General features: G+C 38.4%; 1 protein-coding gene across 2 annotated transcripts in view; it reads right to left on the bottom strand.

The window, feature by feature from the left end:
• Positions 1 to 21045, bottom strand: part of Cntn1 (contactin 1) — a 123570-nt gene extending 102525 nt beyond the window's left edge. Inside the window, exons 1-5 of one of the 2 annotated variants that reach the window (XM_028752153.1) lie at positions 20908 to 21045; positions 17165 to 17197; positions 10598 to 10730; positions 7120 to 7292; positions 4587 to 4682 (exon numbers count right to left, since the gene is read on the bottom strand). In XM_028752153.1, the coding sequence (XP_028607986.1) occupies positions 4587 to 4682; positions 7120 to 7292; positions 10598 to 10730; positions 17165 to 17197; positions 20908 to 20968 (496 nt within the window). In that variant the 5' untranslated portion in view covers positions 20969 to 21045. The remainder of the gene's footprint in view (positions 1 to 4586; positions 4683 to 7119; positions 7293 to 10597; positions 10731 to 17164; positions 17198 to 20907) is intronic. The other variant, XM_028752154.1, reaches the window with a different exon arrangement.
• Between the last annotated feature and the right edge of the window lie 4947 nt (positions 21046 to 25992).

The raw sequence follows: 25992 nt of genomic DNA on the forward strand, positions 1-25992 counted from the left end.
TCTCTCTCTCTCTCTCTCTCTCTCTCTCTCTCTCTCTCTCTCTCTCTTTTGGGGGGGGGTTCGAGATAGGGTTTCTCTGTGTAGCCCTGGCTGTCCTGGAACTCACTCTGTAGACCAGGCTGGCCTCGAACTCAGAAATCCGCCTGCCTCTGCCTCCATATTTCTCATACAACAGATTATATGGAACATTTGGGGGTATGTGGATAAGTTTATTCAAAAAAGATCAAAAACATGAGATGCTCACTCTGTGTGATTCTTACCAGGACAACTTTCTAGGTATTTCTATCTATTCATAATGGGATTATTTTAATGTGATACTAAAGCTAGCTTTGACAGATTTATTTGGATATTTTATTCTGACAGGGTTATAGACAAATTTGCCTAAAGTCTTTAACAGGTTACTAAAATTTCTGAGATGATGCCATCTTGAGACAGGGCAAACAGTACCATCTTCAGAGGATGCTTATGGTAGTTTGATGCGTGTGGTAGGATAATGTAGACATCCACTTTTACTTATTTCGAAGTGATATTTCCTACTCTCAATTGAAATGACAATCAAAAATTTTTTCAATGATTTTCTTAACCATTAGTTACTGCAAAAGGAGAAAAAAATCAAGAGGATACGTGTATTTCCTTCTATAAAGAGGAAAATTTAAATGACAGAATGTTTTAAAGACACACTCACAAAGCACATTCAGAACAATGTGGTTGTGTCAGCAGTCAAAGGAAAAATTTCATCCCAACTATTGCTTTTATTGCACTATTTCTGTAAGAGATGGGTAAAGAATAACACACTGTGATTATTGAACATCTAAGAGATTTAAGTCATCAAAATGTGTAAACACAAGTCTTGGACTATAAAGGCCTTTCCAAGTCACTGAGTGCACATCCTCTGATTAATATGATTTGAACAAAGTAAATATCTTTCATGTTCCACTAAATAAAAGACATGGTCTTTGGCCTTGTGAGATCTATGAAATAATTACTCTAAAATTATTTGACAAGGTTTAGTAACTGTAACGCCAGCCCCTCTAACTTCAGGACTAGGCCATTTTGAAGATTAGAAGCCATTCTCCAACCCATTTCTCTCAACTATGCAATGTTTTTTTTGTTTTGTTTTGTTTTGTTTTGTTTTGCGGTCCTGGCCATATACAGATGATAAAAGCATCTGTCTTTAAGTATAACATAATATGATTTTCTCCTGGCACCATAGACTGAACTAAATAATTAATTGACATCCGAGAGTTAAATGCCAGCACCAGTTTAAGGAATGTTGTTTACAGATAGATGCAGAAGCCTTCGCCTTGCCCCAGGAGAGTCTGGACTATACATATACAGCAGAAGTTTATTATGGACAACTGTAATGTCTTTACCATCTCGTTATATTACTTTGAACTGCATCATTTAGCACACTATGTAAAATAATGTACGTAGCTTTCTTCTAGACATACACTGAAAAACATGAGTGTTTCCAAGAGCAATGATTTGAAAACTTTTTATGTTTTCATATCTTGTGAAAAATTAGCCTTGACAAAACATAATTTGTATCACCAGTCTAATCTCCTCAGCTTCTTTCTGGTCACTGCTTAGATGTAGTAAATGGCATGTTCCCCATCCCCTCGTGTGCTCCCCACCTGGCTCTCATGCTCTTGTCTGTGTCTGTGCTAATCTCTCTAGTCTGTTGAGATGACCTGATGATCATGTTCAACTCACAGGGGACTGCTTCCTTATTCAGTTTTAAATTCACATACACATGTCTATTATTAATCATCTTGTTAATACTACCTGTCCTTCAAATGGGAGGAATATTTCTCAATTCATTCTTATTAAAAATATAGTTTGTACTTTTTTTGAGTAACAATAGCAGAAATTGTATCGTTATATGTAGAAAAATACTTGACTAAAAAGTGATATTATATATTCTTATTGACAAGAATATTGGACGGTCAAAACTCACATGTATAAAATGTGTAAATTATGATATACAATTAATGAATTAAATCTAACCAAATTTATCTTTTTATGGCGCATAGCCCCTACATGTAATACATTTAAAGAATTATTTGATCTTTTGCCCCTTACCTCCCTCACTTATTGAACATTGGCTTTGTGTTAGACAACCATGTAATCAGCTGCATTTTAAACGTTATTATCAAATTAAAGAAACAGTACGGAAACTGTGCCTTTGACTACTTTTAAATAAGGAGACTAGCTTGGGTCAAAACATTTTCCCCTGAGGAAAGCCAGAGAGGCTTTCAATTCAGAGGAAGTGGACTGTGACATATGAAATGCAGGATTTAGTATACTCTATAGAAAATATACTTCACGAGATCTCAGACTTCCATGTACTACTTGGACCATTATAATGCTGCATAACTCATCCCCGATTCCAGTTCTACCTTCCTCTAGCCCAGTGGTCTCCAGCTTTCCTAATGCTGTGAACTTTAGTGCAGAACTTCACGTTGTGGTAATCCCCAACCATCAAATTATGTTCATTGGTAGTTCATAATTTTGCTATGGTCATGAATTGTAATATAATCATCTGATATGCAGGATATTTGATATATGACTCCATGAGAGGGGTGTTTGACATCCCTCCAAAGGGCTCATGATTCACAGGTTGAGAACCACTGCTCTGACCCTCCTTTAAAAAGTAACCATTCATGCCACATGGTTCTTCTGCACAACACTCTGAGTATAAATCGAGCTAAAGTAAAAGCTCAGGGTTGCCATGCATGCGTTGATAAGGGCTTCCACAGGACACAGCTCCTGGAGCTCCATTACCTTTTTTCCTGCCTTCTTCCTCAATCCCTCTGCTGCAGCTACTCCAGCTTGCTTTGCACCCATAGTCTAACTTCAGCCCCTGATCACCTCCCTAGAAGCCCTTTCAGCTTCTGAGATGCTTATACTCTCAGTTCCTTTATTTCTCTACTGTTTGAGTCAACATTCCCTTCTTAGCAAGGCCCTTTCTAAAATCTAAATTATTCCCAACCCTTTCTTGTTTCTTTCCCTCTCTATTATTCTGTATCGCCCTAAGTCTCCATCTCATTTATTGTGTATCTGTCCCAACAGATGCTCTCTGAGGACTGGCAGCTTTTATTCTGCTCCCTGGTATGTCCTGGGGAATGAACAGTGCCTTTTGAGGAAAAGTGCTCACAAGATGTTTCCTCAAACAAAAAGCCCATCCAGTATTAAATAGGAAAAGTCACTGTACTGCTATTGCCTTGTTTGTGGGGAATACTGGGAAGAGGAGGGATATTTTCTCATGGTTTCAGCAGTTCCTCAAGCAAAAGACTGTTCTCTCATTTGAAGGCTCTCATAACACTGTAAACATGCCCCTCCCATGTTTACTAATTAATCCTTTTTACAGTGCAGAGAAAATTACCAGTGTTTTAGAAGTAACTAGTGCTACATATGTCATTTTCATATATGCATATAAAATTTCACCTACATGAACTTTACATAAAATATATGTATATAATTTTGTACGAAATCATATGTAGATATGTCTATGAATACACACGAATTGAGTGTATTCCACACAAAATCACTTACAGCAGAGTGTTGTTTCATTTTCTATGGATATTTTAAATCACATTTAATATATAAAGAGAATGAAACATTTATTCCATTGTGAGGGGATAGATACAACAACTGAAAATGAAACTGAATATACATACAGCACAGTAGCCTTTGTTTTAACCATATCAAAAAAAAGATGTAGGTGTTCGAAGTTGAAATTTTAACAGACAATCTTTAGTTTTGTTTCTTTTCTGAAGTGTACAGTTGCTCTCATAGACCAGTGAGTCCAAAGACATTAATAATTTATCACATCTTTATCCATTGCTAGAGCTTACTTATAATTCAGTTTATTGCAGATGCCAAATTAAAAAAACAGATTGACCATACATCATTCCTGATTACTGCTCTATTTCTGGATGTTTAACATAATTTCTGCAAAATCTACCATAATTTCTCTTGCATGATGGAAACTTTAATGAGGGCATAAACCAACATACGTATTGTTTATAAACGGAAATGACTAGAAATCCTTAGAATTAGGGCCAAGTAACCAAGTAGGAAAGTATTTACAACCACTTTAAGGGATGACTACAAATTGATGTTGTGAACGTTGACTTCTGGGTATGACTTAGCCATTGTACTGCCTAATTCTTTGTGACCTTGTTTAATTGCATGATATCTGATTGAACTTTGTCACTGTTCTGGGGGAAGTGTTCATAAGGTCCCACCGTTATATGACAGGAAGTAGCTATTCTTAAATTGCCTGTGCTTATGAAAAAGAACTCCTTTCTAATGCTCCTGTAAGTAACCCCGGTTAAACTCTTTGGTTCATCAAGCTAGTCTCAGGTGGAATCTTTTCTTCAATGAGTGTCCTATCTATGGCGCGTATATGTTGTTCTTTTCCCCAGGCAAAGTTCACGCAACAAATGCCAATAATGAGTCATTTTAAATGAATGATGGACCATGACTGTTAAATGAATTGAGTAATTATTAGTGTGTTAACGTTACTAGAACACGCAAACATTCCTATTTCATTCCACAGTTGTCTGAGAATCTCCATTTACCTGGGAAGTGGTAGGGAGGGTCGCAGAGAAGCACCATGCCCTTCCCTTCCTTCACCTTCACTTCTGGACGCTCCTCAGGAGGAAAGGGGTCAAGATCTGATTTCAAAAGGGAAAAGGGAAATGTTCACTCTGATCAAGAGAAAGAGATATTTGTTAAGTGTAATCTTCGAGTAATACAGCGCGATCAGGCAAAGCCAGAGAGCTTCCGGAGCAAGCGAGGAAACACACAGGGATCCCTTTCGGTGGCTGCTCAGACACTCGGTGAAAGGACCCTGGTTGAATAATGGGAAAGTGATCAACCCATTGATCCTTTACATTTTGTTTAGTTCTTTTCTAAACTCATTTTTTTCTCCATGTGTTGTGGTTAAAAATCGCATCTCGCTTGATTTCTTCACCCTGAAGTACTTCAGTTCTTCATTTGTTTTACTTATATTGGTTCTGGCTCTTTTTCGACTCTCTTTCTCTGTTTGTGATCAATACCCAAACTATAATACCTACATTTTACTCTCCATAACCTCCTGTCTGCCTCGGGAAACCTGTGTGCTCTCCAGGTTATATTTTTCCAGAGGAAGGCTCAAAGCTACATCCTGGACCTGGCGTGCTGGTGGCACCTGAAATCCTTCCCTAGCCTCACCTGCTCATTTGACATTTTCTGCTCTGGTTGTAGAGCAGAAATACAAATATTTTATTCCATCTTAAATTCACTTTCCTAGATCCCATTCTATTTCAGTGATAGAAGAATATTTTTGTCTTTAACTTGAATTTCTTTGAAAAAATATTGAGTGGAAGTACTGAATTTTTAAGATTCATGTATTTTGTCTACAATACTCTTTGCCACACTATTTTAATGTCACTGTTTCTTGACCTATCTCATCCTTCCTGGTGAGTGAAAACATTGTTTTCATCCTGTAAAGTATTTAGCAAGGATAAAGATCTTGGCATAAAATCACAAACCAGAGATTAATATCACACCCAGCTTACCTCTCAATATAGAGCTATCCTTTACAACAAACTCTAACTTTTCTGCTAGGAAGTATTTTTGAAATGTTTTTTCATTATTGGGCCCTGTAAGAAAAATGTCTTCATTCAAATTTTAAATGATTGATTAACTAAAATACAGTTTAAGTGATCCCAGCCCAGAGAAGTTAAATGCTGAAGAGCCAGATATTTTCAGGTACAGGGGAGCTGAGGACAGGCACACAGTACTCTGTATATCTCAGATACTGTCTCAATAACTAATTCTCACCCCATGAGGCCTTCAATGAGAACACTAGCATCACTTCTCTGATGCTAGATTGCAGAGAACCATTGATTCATGCTTCAGAATGTAGTTCTGGTTTCTTTTACATCATTTTAGAGGACCCGTAGTACTTTGCCTATGCTGAGCTTACTACCGAAAGCCTGTTCTCGTGTTCAATACATTTCTTCACTGGCATGTTCTTATCATTAGTCTGTTTCCTTGTTTTATTCTTTTTGGTGAACTCTTATGGTTTACTAATAGGTCTTGGTGGTTGTTGGGAGCCAACTCCTAGCAGAAAGTGGCTATCATCTTTGCAGCCATCTCGAGCCATATACCCTGACAAAAGACTTGTTTTCAACAGCCCACAATAGCTGAGCACACTCTGATAAACATCTTATTTTTCTCACATATCTTGTTTTGTTGCTTAGTGCCCCCAGCTGCAAGGTGCATGTGGTATCCACGCTGCAAGGCACGTGGTAAAGTGTATATATACCCAGGATTTCTTTTCAATAAAGGAGACTTGATCAGACCCTCTGTCTTGTCTCCATTCTTCATGTCTCTTTCCCCCCCATTCCCCACTCTCTCACTTGCTAGATCCTGACCTGTGGAGCAGCAGCTTGGGCCATTACATAGTGGCCCCCAAACACGGGGCAGAATGGGCCAGAACAAGTGGTCACATAGAATTACTATATTTTAACTGAAAACTTTACAGGGTTCATATTTTTCTCACCACCACCAACTGCCACCTGTAAATGAACAGGTGCCATGACTTCACTAATAAATCACACAGAGTCACTACGTTGATTGGAATGATAAGGTGGGAGGGTCCATATTCAGAAGGACAAGAATTTTAATTTTATTTATTCATGTGTATGTGTGTGAGTGTGTGTTTACGTGGATGTATATGTTTGTGTGTATGTGTGTAATGTATACGAGTGTGATATTTGGTGTGTGTGTGTGGTGTGTGTGTGTGTGTGTGTTTGCTTTCTATCCATGGAAGTCAGAGGAGGGTACTGGATTCTACAGAGCTGGAGTGACAAGCAACTGTGAGTCACTCAACATGGGTGTTGGCAATTGAACTTGGTGCTTCTGCCAAAGCAGTCGGCACACTTCTTCAACTCTGAACCATCTCTCCAGGAGAACTGACTTTAAGGGAAGAGAACAGCTGAGGTAGTTAACCATCCCACAGTCGCCACCCTCACACACCATTTATATAGACTTGGATCAGTAATTAAAACACATGTAACTTCATTTCAAGTCAATCCACCCTTTAAAAAGGTTATGATTACTTACACCCAAAGCTCAGAGTTGCCTCGGTGCTCCTGACCATTCCATAGTTGTTGGACGCCAAGCAATAGTATAGCCCGGCATCTTTCTGTTTGTCGGGGTTGTTGATAACAAGGTTTCCTCCAACCATAGTGTACCGATCGTTGGTCAGGTCAACATCCCCGTTATTCATCCTCCATCTAGAGAAAAAGACATTAATGTTACTCTGAAGCTCATGAAGCCTGGAAACTATCTGGCTAACTTCACTCGAATTTAAGTCCAGTTCCATGTGAAGGAAGACGATTGTACATGGATCAATGGTATTTCTTAATGATCTCTGATTCCAAGTATTTTGAAACGTGAATAATAATTTAGCTAAGGTATAAACATGTAACTGTGAACTCCTGGCACATTCTCTCATCTTGAATGAAGTATCCTAAAGAAAAATACGTTACTCAGTTTTATTCCTGAGACTGACTTGATGTATTCCTGACACTAATTTCATTATCTAGACAGAAGCATATTTGACAGCCATATTTTGCTGAGTAGTTTCACAGGCATATAGATACATTGTATAAAATATTAAAACATATCTCTAGCCGAATTAAAATGTAAAATATGAGTATCTGGTTAAATAGCACAGCAATTTTCCAATAAAGCTAAAGAAGGCAGGCTGTCTGGCCAGCAATTAACACACGTTTACCACTAGAGGGAGATCACACAGTTTTAAATTACTGGGTCTTAATTCAAGCCACAAATAAACTAGTAAATTCAAATTTTCTTCAGCCTCGTATTCAGTGGTGGCTTTTCACATTACTGAGGGGCGACTTTTGTTGAAAATATTTTTCACACTGTATACTCTTATGTATTACAGTGTCAATGAAAAATATTGTGGCTAATGACATCACTCTATGATGGAGACAATATTAAAAATTGAATTCTGCTTTTTCTGAGTAAGTTGGAGAGAAGAATGCATGTAGAAAGAATCTTCACTTACAATGATAGTAACAGATCAATTTACAAATATGCTGTGCTGTGCCAGGGTTCATCTCTTAAAGCAATGTCCCAGGAAAAGCATCAAACAAAAGTCCTGACCTTGAAGTTCAGGGGGCAGCTGTGGCCAGATGCCAAATACATTTCTGAGGCAGGTGAGGATAATGGCAAAAGTGCATGACTTCAGAATGTGTTTGTAAGTCAGGTCACTAGAACATTTCCAAGTTAAAATCCTTACGGGGTAGTAGCTAATTTCAAAAGCAAGAACACACAGTGTCCCGTTCGTGTTTGTTGTGATCACCTGAAATCACTTGCTTTGATTTCAGCAGAGTCAGCCTTGCCCTGGGCATGGAGAAGTGATCTGGAGTGATCACAGCACAGGTTCCCTAGTCAGGCAACTTCAATTGTCTGGATTCTCTCCTCCTTTATTGGGTCCAAGTTGTGTTAATTGCTTTGACTTCCTGTGGCTGTGGTTGTTTAGGGTATCATATAATTTTATGCCTTGCTGTGTTTGGATAAACTCACTGTCTATTTTCGGAAATGTGTGTTGAGACCACTGTGCCTTTAGATGGGCTTTTTATTGCAGTGTTCGCTTCCTGGGGGTGGAGACTGATAAAAAAAAAAAGTGTACCAGGCTGGTGAGTATCAAGGGAAATCCCTTGTTGTATCTCTCACCTTTCAGGATGCCACCATGAATAATCCATCACCACAGAACACACTACAAATAGAAAACTGTGTGACGGACACAGTGAGTGATTACTGAGGGCAGTGTGATTTCTTCTGTAGACATGACTTTTGAAAATCATCCTTTCTTCCAACAAACAAGTCTCTGCTCTTCTCTTCCCCTTTTAGCTTTTATGTTACAGTCTGATGCAGCTGCCTTTATCAGGATTAAAGATCTACTTGCCACCCTCAGCTCCCTATATGAATATATGGACAGTCAAGCCAGCTCAAGCTGGAGTTTTAGTTTGGTTAAAATCTGTTGGGTGGAATTGATGACATATTTGCCAGATTACATTTCTTTCATATATCCTCTGTGTGGAGAAGGCCTATAACCCTGCCAATGCCATGATCCTAGAAACACTGAGCACAGCACCTGCTGATAGGTTGCCTTCAAGCTAGTCTGGAGGCTGCTGCTGAGGACAGAATTTTGGCATGTGTATCACTGAAATAGTCTTGAGATTTGCATACTATCTTTAGAAATCATTGCACCTGTGCTTTGGTCAGGCATCTGTGCTTAACCTACACGGTGAAGCCAATGTGTCTAATTTAGTATCTAGCATCCTTTCTTGTAAAATTCTCTGTAGATAAATTCCCTCTATAGACTATCACTGATGCCAGACCATGACCGTGTGCAGAGGCCATTGCAGTAATTTTAGCAACCGAATAATTTTTAGAACAAATGTGTTATTTGTAATTTATGTTGTCCTCCCATGCATGAAATTGAAGCCATAAAATTAATGTCAGGATGGTGATTTTATACCTAAATTCATATTTTACTTTGGGAGTAATTTTGTAAGTATAGCCAGAGGCAGGAGAAAAATGAACACAATTAGAATTAAGTGGCGAGAAAGAGATATTTTCCCTATAATAAGTTTGCATAATAATGGAAGGCTATTTTAAGTAGGAAGAACGCCTACTATCAAAAATTAATTATCAATTGACAGTCTTCAATTCAGTCAGGTAATAATTGTTCACTACAGTCCCATTTTCCCCATCAAACACTTGTAGGTTTATCTTCCTCCCCATGGAAACACTTCACAAAAGAAATTCAAATTTACTGGCATTTGGTTAACTTTTAGTCTTTGAATAAGATTAAATTGTTGGTCCAATTTTATAAACTCTCTGTAGCACAGAAACCCACTTTTATTCCTTATAAAGTTTTTATGATAGCGCAAGAAGTAACCCAGGAATGTCAGAAGAGATGCTCCTGCATTGTTCAGAGAGTAGACATATTTAAGACACATTTTTGTGCTGGAAGTACAGCCCACTGGTAGAGTGTTTGTCTCGCATGCATGAGAGTCTGGGTTCAATCCTAGCAATGTAGGAAACTTTCTGTGTTGTCAGGGATAGAGATTTGTGATGCCTGAAAAAGGGTAACACTTTCTGGAACTGCCTATACAAACTTAGAATGTAGTTAATGTTAAGAAACATTATTTGTCATTCATGAATTTGAGTTATCTAGGACAGTGCATACAAAATTTTTTTATCATCAAAGGTATATACTTAATGCTTTTATGTAACATTTGGTTGTTCTGAAGCATCAGTTCCATTAGATGATATCAAATCTACATGTGTTACGTCTGAATAAGTAAATTCTTACATATATTTAAGTAAAACACTATGTACATAAATATCATAGTTTTCAGTAGCGTACACGCCAATATTTTGATTTATGTTCATTGACCTTATAGACTTAAAGATTTCTCTACAGATCTGAGGTCACGAATGGCACCTGTACTCTCCACACTACCCCTCCATTCTGAAACAAGCAGTGAGAGGTGCGCATTACTTGTAAACTGGAAATGGGCTGGCCCGGGCCCGGCAGTTGAGTGATACTTTTCCTTCCAGTGACTCTTCTGGGTAAATGGTATTGATTGGTTGCTCTTCAAAAATGGGCCCAAATCCTTTGTCCTCCTCAGAGACTGAAACACAAACAAGACGATCTTATAGTGTACATCCTTGTAACTAAAAGAAATTTTGGTTGCATCAAAAGTGTCTCGTTTTTGCCTGTCTCTCATGGTTTCCCTAATGTACCATTTGCCAGTTATCTGCTTACAACTTCCTTTACAGACACACACACACACACACACACACACTCTCACACTCACATACACTACCACTCTCACACATTCTTGCATACCCCCCCTCCACACACACACATGCCTCCATGTCTTTGCCTGATTTTTTTTTTTCTTTGTGAAACCATCATCCTGCTTTTCTTATTAAGTCTGTATATTTGTGACCCAGATATGGTGGTAATTCCTTTAGAAGGCTGTCTCCCATCCTCCTGTTTTAAATCATTCCCTTTTGTGGCCCAATAGCTCCCCACTTGGGCTTTGGGACTTAAGATACCCCCTGTGATTTTTGCAACCTTTGTCAGAATGCTCTGACTCAGTATTATAAGACAAAGGACCTGCAATGATGGCATTGAGTTTATTTTGTGTTGACCATCTACCGCTGGGCATGAGATTTGTGTTAAGAATGATTTGTGCAGGTCATTTGCATGATGCTTCAATTTTTGAGAGTTCATATGTTTGTTGATCATGCTGTGCTTAGACGGTCTTGTTTCCTTGGTGTCTTCCATCCCCACTGGCTCTTACACTCTTTCTAGTTCCTCTTCTGCCGAGTTCTTTTAGCCTCCAAGGAAAGGGTTTTGACAGAGACATCCCATTTATGGCTGAGTGTCCCAAGGTCTCACTCTCTACATATTGTCTGGCTGTGCATCTTTGTATTCGTTCCCATCTGCTGCAGGAGAAAGCTTCTCTGATGATGGCAGAGCGAGGCACTGACCTATCGGGATGGCAGAATGCTGTCAGCAGCCATTTTATTGCTATGTTCCTTATGTAGGTCAAGTATTTGGTTTTCTCCTAGGTCCCTGGCTGATCTAGTCTCAGGTTCTTTCTTGGCCACCCAAGCAGGGTTGATATGCTCATTTCCTGGAGCAGCCTTGAGTCCAATCAGATATTGATTGGTACTCCCACAAGCTTTGTGCCACCATTGTACTAGGGTATTTTGAAGGCAGGTCATCATTGTAGATTGAAGGGTTCGTAGCTGGTTTTGTGTTTACAGTTTTTCCATTGGAAGCATGCCAAGTACCCTCCAGTACCATGAGCACTAGTCTGTAGGTGAAAATCCTTTAGATAGGCACCAGGTTGACTTCTCTGTGTTCAGTGGGTTTTGTAGGTGCTCTCTTCAAGGGCCTTACAGTCAGGTTGTGAAGAAAAACAATAGCCTTGGAAATAACCTGGGTTGCTTGGGGGTTCCCATGCTGCTTCTTGGCCAACAGCTTCATCTGGCATCATCCTTTCCCAGAGGCTTCATTTGTTAGCAAGAGATATCCAATTGGGGCTCTGAGATTCCTTTTGAATAGATGATGCAACTCAAGAGGCACAATGAATTTTATCTTCTCTACCATCAACCTATAAGATCCTGTCTGAAAAGAAAATTACCCTCTAACAGTGCTAGATGCTAACCTTTTATGATGTATTAGCCATATATATATATGAGAATATATTATATATAATATATAATTGAAAGGCAATTCTGCAAAGAGTTTATATAAATATTAAATTTGTGGTTAAAGTTATATAGGTCAAACAAAGCATCTTTTTCTTTTTAATGTCAGTATTTTGCACAAAGGATGTATGTTCATTATCTAATCCTTCATTAGCTTTTAACTTCTATAGGAATTGACTATGAAACCTTAGTGGAATACAATAATGAAATCAAATTAATATTCATAAGGAAAAATTACACTTAAAATATTTTAGTTTTCTCAATTCTAGGATAGATCTATACTGTTTAATGAACATATGGTGCTTATATTTTTAGAATTTTATACCCTGAATAAGGCAATGGATCCCTCTGGAGCTTAAGAATGATTCTGAACACTTTACTAGGGGACTGAAATTGGCCCTGAAGAATAGCAGTTACTGCATCAAGTCTTTGCCTACAATTATTGCGCTTGGTAGCAACCTATCACCAATGTGGTCACTTTGTGGTCCCCTAATTCACAGGTATGAGCAGACTCAGACCAAGAGACAGATCTGCTATGGATAGAGAACACAACATCAGACTCATAACAGGACCCATTCAAGCAGATTTACACTCATCTTCAGGAAGGAGTGTCTCTGTCTCTTGATAGTCTAGCAGTAGAAAAATGCTTGTAAGAGGTAAGAGGTTTAGATGTTTTGGAAGTTTTATAGGAGAGAGAGAGAGAGAGAGAGAGAGAGAGAGAGAGAGAGAGAGAGAGAGAGAGAGAACATATTTTACATGTTTTTTTGATCTGTATTTTTCCTAATATAAACTCATTTTAATAAAAAATTCATCTTCCAATATATAATGGACTATCATAACTACCAGAGAAGTAGTTACTTTATTGAATATGGTTAAAAAAGTTGAGAAATAAAAAGATCACATATGGTTATTTGAAGTAAAATTTGCAGATGAAAGACAATCAAATGCTATTGCTTTTCCTTGAGTGGACTTTTCATGTTCTTAGAGTACATAATCAGTCCACGGCATGAACTAAAATTGGGTCCTCACAATTTTCCCATGTAGAGAGACAGTCCTCTGTAATCTTGCTATCTGGTTTCATTTCCAGAAATTGAAAGTAAGGTTGCAGTTTGTGCTTGAGAGTTATTTTTAGTCATTTTTTCTAACTGTCTTGAAATAAACTCTATTTTTTCATTCTGAAATATGTCATCTGAATCTGTAATTAAATAGAATTTTTGCATAAGTGTGTTTTCCGATGAGTCTCAGAAAAATCTATTAGAAAATAAAGTAAGTAATGGCATCAAAAAATTGAAAAGTCTATTATTAGATTCCTTATCATATTTACAATATTTCTTATTATGAAGCTGAGAGTGGTTCAAGCTCTCTTGAAAGTCAATCCACTATCTACATGCAGCAAAAGTTACATTGCTTAGCACAAACTTCTAGACATTATTGGTCCTTTCTTTACCGAGAGAATCAAGGTGTTTCTGACTTGGGTTTTAAATACTCTGGTACCTCCATAACTTTAGGCTGATGAGCAAGAAGTAACGTTGCAATAATTCACATCCCTAACAATGCAATACTGGGAGTTTTTCCATAAGTCCAGTTTTTAAGAGGATGGAGAAGATTGGATTCACAGGCTAGGTCATGTAGACAAACTTTTGCCTGGCTGTACATCACAGGGAGAGTCCATCATAAATTTATAGACCCCTTGGACCTAGAGCCATTTCTTGAACTTTTAGACATGGCTACAAATATTCCCAGGCTACTTAATATATGACTGTACTTAAATGTAATGTCTGTTGTAGCTGGAGAAGACCCAGACTACCAAGAGCCATAACATTTCTTTCAGAGGAGTCTGAGAAAGATTTCTTTGTTTTAAACAGAGATAGATGAGGGAGAAAGCGGGGAAAGAGAGGGAATGGTAGGGAGAGGGAAAAGGAGAAAGAGAGGGAGAGGAAGAGGGAGAGGGAAAGGGAGAGGGAAAGAAGTGCCCCCTCTTCACTTGGAATAGTATTCTGTTCATATGTGGCAGTCAGCTGTGCACTTCAGGGAAAGCTTGAAGTGGCTCACTGTGTTAACCATTTGTGCATCATGGATGGCAAAGAGGCAATTGTTGAAACTTGTTACATTCAAAGAAGATCTATCAAGGAATTGAAAAGAACAAGCATAGGAAAGGACATTTTTGTTATATTGGTGAGAAGAAGATGGAAAAGTATAGAGTTTGAAGATAACATGTATTATTATTATTATCATTATTATTGGTTTGTTAAGACAGGGGTCTCTCTATGTAAGCATGGGTGTCCTGGAACTCTCTTTGCAGACCAGACTTGTCTTGGGTATCCAGTTGCCTCTACCTCCCAAATGCTGGAACAAAAGGTTTGTGTCTCTATTCTCCCAGAATATGAAATGTATATGTGTTGATAGCAATAGCCATAAAGAGGGAGAAGTTGACAATAAGGAGAGAAAAAAGGGGACATTTTCTGTGACAACAGGTTAAATGGATCATATGAGACAGGTCTATCTCACAAGAGCACAACAGGGTGTGGGGAACCCTACAAATGGCAGCACAGCACTCTGGTGCAGATTTGAGTGATGATTATTAGAGACTATAGGGGTAGCCTGTGGAACTGCCTTCTTGTCATCTCCAACCACCCTACATAATAAGAACCAAACCCAACACGCCAATGTCAGAACGCACAAGTATTTTAGAGGTATGAAGAGTAAGGTGCCCTATGACATGACTGAGGAGGGAAATGGGCGTGTAAGGAAATGCAGTGTTAGCTGGACTATCTTAGCACTTCACCTGAAGGAAAGCATCACAAATTTAAGGTTAACATAAATGGAGGGTGCTTAGTGGTTAATAGAACACACACACACACACACACATCTATCTATCTATCTACCTATCTATCTATCTATCTATCTATCTATCTATCTATCTATCTATCTATATTTTTTCCTCAGAGATTTACCTTGCAATAGGAGGGACATTGGCATGCTCAGAGGGAAGGTTACATGAAAAGCCATGGGGAGAAGCCAAGAGCAGCTAAAGGCAGGCACTGGAGTTAGGCTTTCAAAAATCACAGGACCATTTGGGGCTAACGGCAGTGGAAGGAGGCAAGGATTCTGCGGGTTCTAAGGGACCACGGTTATGGTAACATCTTGAGTCTGGGTTCTATTCTCTAGGGATGTGAAAAAATAAATATGGGTTCTTAGTGACTCAGCTAGACATGTTTTATGATGTCAGTGCGAAGAAATGCCTGCCCTTATGTTTTTTTAGTACTATAAACCTTGACTGCAATTAAAAATAAACCATTATACTTAACTCTGCAGTAGGGTTTCCAATGGTTTATTTGACAATAAAGTATTTTCTAATGAAATTCCTGCTAATAACCTATAGAAACTGCAATTGTTTATTCTCTCTCTCTCTCTCTCTCTCTCTCTCTCTCTCTCTCTCTCTCTGTCTGTCTCTCTCAATCACCCTGCTTATCTAGAATTTTACACCATTTCTACATGTTAAAATACTTCAAGGTTCCTTATCTACAACATCCATCACTAAACACACCTCAACCATCAAATAATCCTTTTAATACTAACTCCACTTTTTTTCTTAAAGAATTGCTATATTTTTCATATTCCCTATTATGATAAGGTTCTTGAAGTCTAGTCACTGATCTTTATAAAACCTACATGTAGTGATTGCCAGCTCACAACGTAGGAGGGATTTGGGCTAAGAATTCCTTGTACTTCTGTTCTTTAAACCTATAAGTGAAAATCTTTCTCAGTCCAAATGGCATCATTTGAATTTGCCATGGAGGTTGTCACACTGGATGCTCAGCAGTTCTTCCTGGCTTTGTGTTCTGTCATTTTGCAGTGGTTTTAGTAGGTTTGCAGTTACTAGTCACTGGGCACATGGTCCGTCAGTCACAATGCCAGCTGCATTCACTCTGTTTTCTGTGAGAGTCTTGCGGTAAAAAATCCGGTGACTTTTGGATATTGAAAACAGAAGTTCATGGAAGTTGACTAATTTGTGCAAAATCTGCAAGCTTAGCCAGTAAGTTCCAGCTGGAGAGGCAGATCTAAGTTGATCTTCTTTGCTACACTGTCCCTCCTTCAGCAAAACCAATAACCACAGAAGACTCTGACCAGCAGGACTTGTTGTTACACTCAATCCATCTCAAACAGGAAATTTCTATAGCATCTGTTAGCTCCCAACTACACTAAATCTTAAGATTCCACATGCATTAACTTGAATTTTCTCTCTTGAAACAAACAAGGGGCTTGCAAAAAAGTTAAGCAGTTTTAATATTTTATTATTATTAATTGATTATTTTATTTATTTACATTTTAAATGTTATCCCCTTTCCTGGTCTTCCCTCTGCAAACCCCACTTCCCCTCCCCTTTGCCTCTATGAGGGTGCTCCCCCAGACACCCATCCACTGCTGTCTCACCCCACTAGCATCCACCTACAGTGGGACAACAAGCCAAGCCTCCACAGGACCAAGGCCCTTTCTCCCATTGATGCCAGATAAGGCAGTTCTCTGCTACATATGCCACTGGAGCCATGGGGGTCCCTCTATGCGTACTCTTTGGTTGGTGTTTTAGTCCTTGGGATTCTCTCTCTCTCTCTCTCTCTCTCTCTCTCTCTCTCTCTCTCTGTGTGTGTGTGTGTGTGTGTGTGTGTGCTTGATTGTCTTTCAACAATCAAGCAAGCTGTTTTATGATCTAAGGAAAAAAATACCTTACAGGATTTCTAAGTGACTCAACAATAGTAATTACCATCAAGTTTAGAGTGAACATAGATTAAAGCAGAAATCAAATATCATTACACACACACACACGTTATTTAAAACTTACCTCCATGACCATATCTTCTGTGCCATGTAAACTCTAAAAGGAAAAAGAATAAAAACATCATTTTTATGTCAACTAATTCTTCCAGGTGTGTTTTTAAACTTGGGCAGAGTCAATGAAATGAGACAAAATACTCTTCACACAAGACTGATGTATCTTTACACCTGTTCAAATAATTTTTTTCTTGTTTGCACATTACATAGTGGTAGTACTGTTTGCAATCAATAGAATAAGTATGAACTTGGGAGACCAACAAACGATTTCTATTTTGTCTATAATAAAATGTCAATAACCATATAAAATTTATTCATATACACTACACGCACATTATATACATGATTATATATGCACATATGTGTATTCATATCATTATTGTGGCTCTGTATATTTACTATTGCCTTTAAATGCTTAAGTACTAACTAACTGTGGCAGGATAGAAAGAGGAGGAACAGGATGGGAGCAAAGAATAGAGAATCACCTTGGTCCCTGGAAGCAAAGATTTCCAACACAACTAGCACTTGTTCAAGGCCTTGGTCCTTTCCCTGCTTTCTAGGAGTATCATCAGCATGGCCCCTCTTTGTGCTAAGCTAATAGTTTTTGGATTGATCTTATCAAACTATATATTTTGTTAAGATGAATTCTCTCACACATTACATCCAGACCAGTTTCCCCTCCCACTTCCTCCTCACATCTCCCCTCACCCCAGATCAACTCCTCCTCTGTTTCCCTTCAGAAAAAAAAGTAGGCCTCCCAGGAATATCCACTCAACATGGCCGAACAAGTTACAATAAATCTGGGCACAATCTCTCATATCACAGCTGGAAGAGGCAACCACGTAGAAAGGAAAAGGTCCCAATTACAGGCAAAAGAGTCGAAAACATGTTCCCACTCCCATTGTTGGAAGTCTCACCAGAACACGAAGCTACACAACCATAACGTTGAGCAGAAGACCTAGCATAAGAGGTCCATGTTTTTTGCTTCAGTTTCTGTGAGCAGAAAATTGAGAACTGATCTGCCTCAAGACCCAGCTATAATACTCTTGGGCATATTCCCAAAGGACATGTCATTCTACCACTTGCTCAACCACATTCATTACAGCTTTATTCATAATAGCCAGAAGCTGGAAACATCCTAGATGTCCTCCAATCAAAGAATGGATTAAGAAATGTAGTATTATTTAAACAATGGACTATTACTCAGCAGTGAAAATCAATGACATCATAAAATTTGCGAGCAAACAGATAGACCTAGAAAATATCATCCTGAGTGAGTGTAACAGACCCAGAAAGATATACATGGTATGTGCTTACTTATAGGTAGACATTAGCTATTAAGTAAAGGACAATTGTGCTACAATCTACAGATCAAGAGAAGCTAAGTAACAAGGAGGGATCAAGGGTAAATGAATGGATCTCCCTAGGAAGAGGTAATAGAATAGATTTTGTGGGTGTGGATGGGAGCAAGAGGGGTTGGGCAGCACAGGATGTGTGTGTGTGTGTGTGTGTGTGTGTGTGTGTGTGTGTGTGTGTGTATGTGTGTGTGTGTGTGTGTGTGTGTGTGTGTGTATGTTTGTATATATGAGGGGGGGAAGGGTCCTGGGGGAGACAACTGGAATTCAAGATGGATACTGGGGGGGGGGCAATGTGGAAACCTAGTGCAGTGGAAACTCCCTGGAATCCATGTAAGTGACTCCAGTGAAGTCTCCTGGTAATGGGAGATACAGATCCTATTCTCATCATGTTCTATAACCTGGCAAGTCTCCAGAAAACCTCAGACCTACAATCTTGTCCTTCCTACAAGACATGACAGAGTAATGGTGGTGCAGAACCCGTGGGAGTGCCCAACTCATGACTGATCCAACTTGTGTCCCAAGCCAGGAGAGGAAACACACAACTGACACTGCCTGGATGACTAGGAGTCAAAGGCAGGGCAACCCAGAGACTGGGATAGAACTAAACATCACTAGAAAGAAAAAGCCTAAGGATATTCTGCTGTACTCATATATAGGTGCCTAGCCCAATTGTCATCAGAGGGGAGTCATGCAGCAAGTGAAAGGAACATATACCCACAGCCAAACACTAGGCAAAGCCAGTGTGGGGGAGCATGGATTGTAGGAGCCAGGGCGGAGGACACTACAAGAACAACACAGCCCACAGAACCAACTAAGCAGGGCTCATCCCACTATGTTCTCATCCAAGGCAACTCTGGATCTATCCTCTCTTCTTAATTAACAAAAAGAGAGAAAGGGAAAATTTTGTTCTTCTCAGGCACCCTTCAAAATGTATCTTGAGAGCCATCAACACGGTGTCTATGTTGCTATTAGGACAATTTTTGATTGTTCTATGAGAAGCCTACACAAGTGCTCAAAGTTGTGATTTAATTTCCTCTAAGTACTCTTTCCTGTATTTCTAATAAACTCAGATTCTGTCATATAAGGGCTTGTCTTAACGTTCTTTTTAACCTCAGAGCCAAGGATCTGGTTTGACTTGAGTTTAGGTGCCTGAAGGACTGAGGGAAAGCCTAAGGCTGCCAAAGGCAAACCATGGTGCTGTGCCTCTGTCTCCCACTATTGACACTAAGAAAATTATTTTCACCAAATTTTGGAATCAGTATTATCAAAATCACTATCATCTCAAAATCCATAATTTTTATTTCCTTAAAAATAAATGATAGCTGGCTCTACTGTGATCCCAGTACTTAGCCTAATACAGAAGGATTGTTAGTTTGAGGTCATCCTTTACCACCTAGTAAATTTCAGGGTACCCAGGACTACAAGAGACCCTATATAAGACAAACAAGTGAACTAGGTAAATGATAAATACAATAGAATAGTCGTTGGGTACATCCTTAAAGAGACCAGCAGAGACTGAATGAAAGGACCAGATACATATTCAGTTGAATCGTAACATACAAGTGCCCATTGAGCAAAGGTCATTGTGGTGGAGGTTTGAGAAAAAAAATGAATGTCAGGAAATGTACTACTACCACATTGGCGGGTGTGGGGAGGAAACATGTCTATGCTTGTAGGAAATATCTCTGAATTTTCATATTTACTCCAAAAGAGATAAACATGGTCTTTGTGCCGAGATCTTAAAGCTGCTGTGGTCTTATTTATATGCTTATAGACATCATAGAATATATGGACACTCTTTTCCTAAAAATCAAGTAGAGAGGTACCAGATTTATTGGATTCAGTATTGTGCTGGATTCTCATAAGAGCCATTGTTTATTAATTTTGAGAAATGTTGTGAATCAGCTGTTAAACACAGCTGTATTAACTCAACCTAATGAATGCTAACTGGCAAGTGAGTGAGTTGTATTAAAGACAAAAGGCAGACATTTAAATGCTACTTTTTAAATTTCTTGCTATATTTTACTATTATTGCCTGCACTGAAGTATCTTTGATTGTAGGCAGGTGATAGAAATACCAACCTCCTCTCCCTATTCTACATTAAATAGTGTTGATTTAAACCATGCTGTCACATGTCGACTGTTTCTATTACTAGAGATACAACAGGTTTATGAGCATTTTACTACTCTGGAAACTAGGCTTAATCTTACAAAATTTTATTTAAAAATAAAAATAAGGGTATTTTTAGTATGTAAAGTGTATTTATTAATATGATCAGACCCAGAGGTCAAAAGAAAATATCAGTTCTTATTTCACATGAAAGATTTCATGATAAAAATGCATATAGATTATAGTCACATAATTTATGGAAAACATACAAAGGATTTTCCTTACCTCCTAGACAGGATGTTAAGGAGATTAGCAGGAGATGACTGACCAGCAATGACATTTTCATTTTCGTTGAATAGATGGGTCAGTTTCCAAAAGTAATGAAAGCTTTATGGCAGTTGAGTACTATGAAAGACCTGTATGGAGAAAAGACAGGACAATATGTTAGAAGTAGGGGGAGGCAAGATAAGAAAAGAAATGGAAGCAAGAGTAGACAGGAGGAAAAAAATGGGAACATCAATGGGGAATGGGAGGGAGGACAAGAGAGAAAGACAAACATCCAATAATTAGGGAGAGTGGCATTATTAACTATGTTTCAGTTTTCTGATGTCAACTGATTTTAATATATTTGTAATGAGAAGAGTCACATTCCATGGCCTTGGCTAGTCTCCCAGCATGCTCATGCTGGTCAAGACAAGCCACCCTGAGGACAAATAACCAACTTTCTTTTCTTCTTCAGCACGAAACACACTAGCATCTACTGAAACTGTTAGATTGTCAACATTTTAGTAGATTAATTTAATAGATTATATTTAGTTGGAGCACAGATAAAAGGATCAATTTAAATGCAATCTGATATGAGAGGACCTGGGAACCTCTCTGAGGCCACAGGAAAAAGGATGGGATTGGTGAGAGGTTTTAGAAGCTTGGAGGATAGCAGAGCAGCCCAACCATCTGGTATTTTGTAGAAAATATTTGCCAGAAATGCCTAGTGCTTCTGTCCGTCTGTCTGTCTGTCTGTCTGTCTGTCTGTCTAAACAGGGTCTTGCTGTACAGCTGAGACAAGATTCAGTGTAACCAGCCCTAATCATTCCTCTGGCCATTTTCTTCTTTTATTTTCTCATTAAATATTAGGATTTCACCCAGCAGTTTGGAGTAGCCTGGTGTCAGTGGGGAGCACATAAGTAATGGTTCATTATCTCTGTGGTGAATTATCTCTGCATAAGCAGAAAATGTGAAAAAATCAAAAGCAAGTCAGAGTAGCTGCCATTAAGGAACTCTCTGGTCAGTGGCAAACAGACATGCATATGATGATTCAGTGTGATGACATAAATTGAGATTTGTATGATATTCAACACGGGAGGAAAGGGGTATCTTTACTGAGATCATTGTAAACACAGCACCGTGGCAATGTGAGGTTGATTGTGAAGATGGAGGTTCTGTAGCTGTAGCCTGCAATCTAAGATTTGTTGAATATAATTCAACCATTTCTACTCAACTCTTGAAAAAAGAACTTATCCCAGAGCATTACAGAGATACTCAGAATAGGAGTTTCAATTTGAGAGGATATATCATGTTTTCAAATATTTGCAAATAGTGATACAGGATGTTAGACAGGAAGAAAGGCAAGAAAGGCATAACTCTAGGCAACACCTCAGCACATCATTTGGGACACATGTATATTTCGTTCAGCTACTTGGTTACACCTGGCCTGATTCTGATCCATGGCATATAAGATTCTTCTCATGTAGCAATAGATGCCTTCTTTGTCACAGACTTCCTTACAGATATATGAATCCCAGTAAGTTGACAAGTTAATATCTTCAGATACAAATAGCTTTGTGAATGGTTGGTAAGCTCCTGACAAGTGTCTTGGTTAATGGCTGAAAATGCTATGTCAAAGGAGACAACAGTCATTTCCTTTATTCAGACAAGTGGAAAGTTCTCTTTCACTGAGGAGAAACATCCTGCTTTATAACCTAAATGGGATCAGCCTAAAGCCAGAACATGAAAAGAAACGTGATAGTGGAGACGTGATAAGAAAATGGGAGAAGGATCTGGGGAGATAGCTCAGTGGTTAACAGCACTAACTGCTCTTCCAGAGGACATGGGTTCAATTCCCAGCACCCACATGGTGGCTCACAATTATCTATAACTCAAGTTCCAGGGGACCAGACACCTTCAAACAGACATGCATGCAAGTAAGACATCAATGTACATACAATAAAAAGAAAGAATAATGAAAAAGCAAATGGGAAGAATATGATGAGGTATGGACAAGACTTACATGGTCCCTTCCCTTATGCCATTGCTTGAAGACTGCTAAGCTGTTCTGTGAATCTTCTCAGAAAGCCTAACCTCTCTTACCCTTCACAGTGAAGCTATGTCATGGTCGATGGACCCCAGTACTGAGCTTGACACTTTTCTGACTTTTCCAATAATGGTCTCAAAACATGTCTGCAATGGTAAGTTTTAGTTATCAGCTTCACACACATCTAGCATAACCTGGAAAGAGTCTCAGAGAGAGATTGTTTAGATCAAGTTGGCCTGTGGGTGATGGGTTGTCTTGTTTACATTAAGAGAAGTGGGAAAACTTGTCTACTTTGTGCAGCACTATTCTCTGGGTTTGCATCCTGGAGTGTATAACTTCGGAGAGGAGGAAGCGCACAGATGCATGTATGTATTCATCTCTCTCTGCTCTTGATTGGAGATGTGATATGAAGAGCTAGTTTAAGTTCATGCTACCTTGACTCTCTTGCTATGGTGCAATGTCACCTGAAATTATGAGTGAAAGCTCTCATCCTCTAAAGTTTCTGTGTGTTTGTGTGTGTGTACATGTGTGTGCATGTGTGTACATATATGTGCATGTGTGTATGTGTGTGCATGTGTGTACATGTGTGTGCATGTGTGTGCTTGTGCGTGTGTGTGTTTATGTGCATATGTGTGTGCATATGTGTACGTGTCTGCATGTGTGTACATGTGTATGCATGTGTGTGTGCATGTCTGTGAATGTGTGTGTGTGTATTTTATCAGAGCAATAGAAAGTAAACTAAAATATCTCTTCAATCACCAGAATTTGAGGTCTTTGGCTTTATGACCAGAAGACTGTGATAATGGAATTTCCACATGCTGTTGCCAAGACATATCTAATTGTAAAAGTACATTCAAAAGACATAGTTGGGATATACAAGCCTAAAATATTTTTTGTGAGGCCCACAAAGATTTCACCTATGTCATAAATATATTTCAAACACAAACTACTGTGTTCTATTCATTTGAAGCTTTTAAGTCTTGAAATAATAAAATCTCCTTTGAAAAGTGTAAAATGTACTGAGAATGACTACAAATTTAAAATTCATGTCTTTACTTTAACAGAAAACCTATTCAAAGGAAAGAATATGAAATCTGTGCTCTGTTAAATGTACTTCTTACAATAAAGGCACATTGTATAGAGAAAAAAGTAAGTTCCTTTCTAAGTCTATTGCTAAATTCTTTTATCAAGATCAAGGACCCTCAAAGGGATCCTGACATTCCTTTTGAAAAAAGCATAGAAGAAATCCCATGTGAGACTTCAGTAATTAGGAGCATGAACTTCTCCTCCAGAGGATCCTGGTTCTGTTCCTGATACCCTGAGGGCAGCTCCCTGACATCTGTAACTCCAGTCCCAGGAGATCTAATTTCCTTTTCTGGCCTCCATGGGCACGTCACACACTGGGTGCTGAAACACATGCAAGCTAAATAACCTATACACATAAATTAAGAGTAAGTCAGCCTTCACAAATATCTTAAAATAAAACTAAAGTATAAAATACTAATTAAAATCTATTGAGAAAGCAGTTTTGAGAGACAAATACTGATGCTGCATTGCTCAACAGATAACCATGCATTAGCCAAGGAGTGGATATAAAAGCAACATTTAAATAAAAATGAAGAATCTTGTATATTTCAGTCAGGATGGATTTTGAGAAAAGTATTTATTGTCTTTATTCTCAAGAATCCCAATTTCTTGAAGACAATAAATTTTTCATGTATATATGAATATATTATAATACATAGTTAAATTTTAGAAAATATGAATTAATTCTTTTAAAGGAAAACAGTGGTAATGAGTCATACATGATATAGAGGCAATATTCAGAATATCATTGCTAGAAATTGAACAGCTAGTTTTCAGTTATAAAATTTAATTTATCAGAGACTTTTGGGAAGGCACAACCTATATACCGAGAAAAGTTGTATTGTGTGGAATTTTTAATTTAACTTTACTTTTTTATTAATCAAGACTGGTAAGTAGAAAACTACTGTAATAAAATATTTTCACTTTAGTATTTGAAAATAATGAAGAATGATAAATATTTCACTTTCAGGAAGAAAGGGAATCAGTTAAATGGCAAAAAAAAAGATCAGATTTGTTTAAGTGATGCATGATATCAATAGTGCCAAACAGACATAAATAAAAATCACCAACACTGATTGCTTGTGTCAACCTAAGCTTAGAAATGCAACAAAATAAATGTTTTTGGCTTCCAATCCTCCCATAGGGTTTTGCACCATATTTAGGATGAATTCTTTGGTGAAGAGGAAGGTAGAAAAAATGCAAACAGATCACTATGTCAAAACTTGCATTTCTATGAGATAGTCATTCTCAAAGAATAGCCTAGCTAACATATGTACGCTAACATATGTACAAAGCAAACCACAAAGCATGTGTAGTTCAGCAGCAACAGGAACCACTGCAGTTTAACACTGTAGATACTTCCTACAAAGAGTTATAATGGGAGAGGGGTAGTAGGGCTCCCAATTATTCAGATTACAGAGCAAGGAGAGATGTTATAGTTTGGTCTTGGGTGAGAGAGTAGCAGCACTTAGCCGAGAGAAGAGTAAGCCGGCAGATAAGGAGAGGAGACAAAGAGCCTTCTGTGAACTCACCCTTGAAGTCTTTAGTTCTGGTGGAGTGTGACATGAAGGAGTGGTCCACTTACCCATTAACTCTACAGGTAGTCTGGGGAAGTGGGACAAATACAGAATTGGGATGCCCACACATAGCAGGTGTCCTAGCAAGTTAAATAAAACAAAACAAAAAAATTCTAGGTCTAGGACTTTATTTAGCACTTCCTTCTCAGAGATAAAAGTACCAGGGAAGACATTTAAAGGTGTAGTCAAACAGGGAGCAGAGGCAGACCTTATCTCTATTTTACCCTAACTATTGTGCAGCCTGAAACATTGGGATACTTATTCAACTTCTGACCCTCATTTTTCCCCTCACATATTAAATATGGAACCAGAAACTTCTACAAGTGTTGCATGAGACTGTTGCTGTAGAGTAACTTACTCTGAAATTACTTGATGTGTAATGGCTTGTTTTTATTC

The sequence above is a fragment of the Grammomys surdaster genome, unplaced genomic scaffold (genome assembly GCF_004785775.1).
Source record: "Grammomys surdaster isolate TR1022 unplaced genomic scaffold, NIH_TR_1.0 125878, whole genome shotgun sequence".
In the NCBI taxonomy this organism is placed as follows: Eukaryota; Metazoa; Chordata; class Mammalia; order Rodentia; family Muridae; genus Grammomys; species Grammomys surdaster.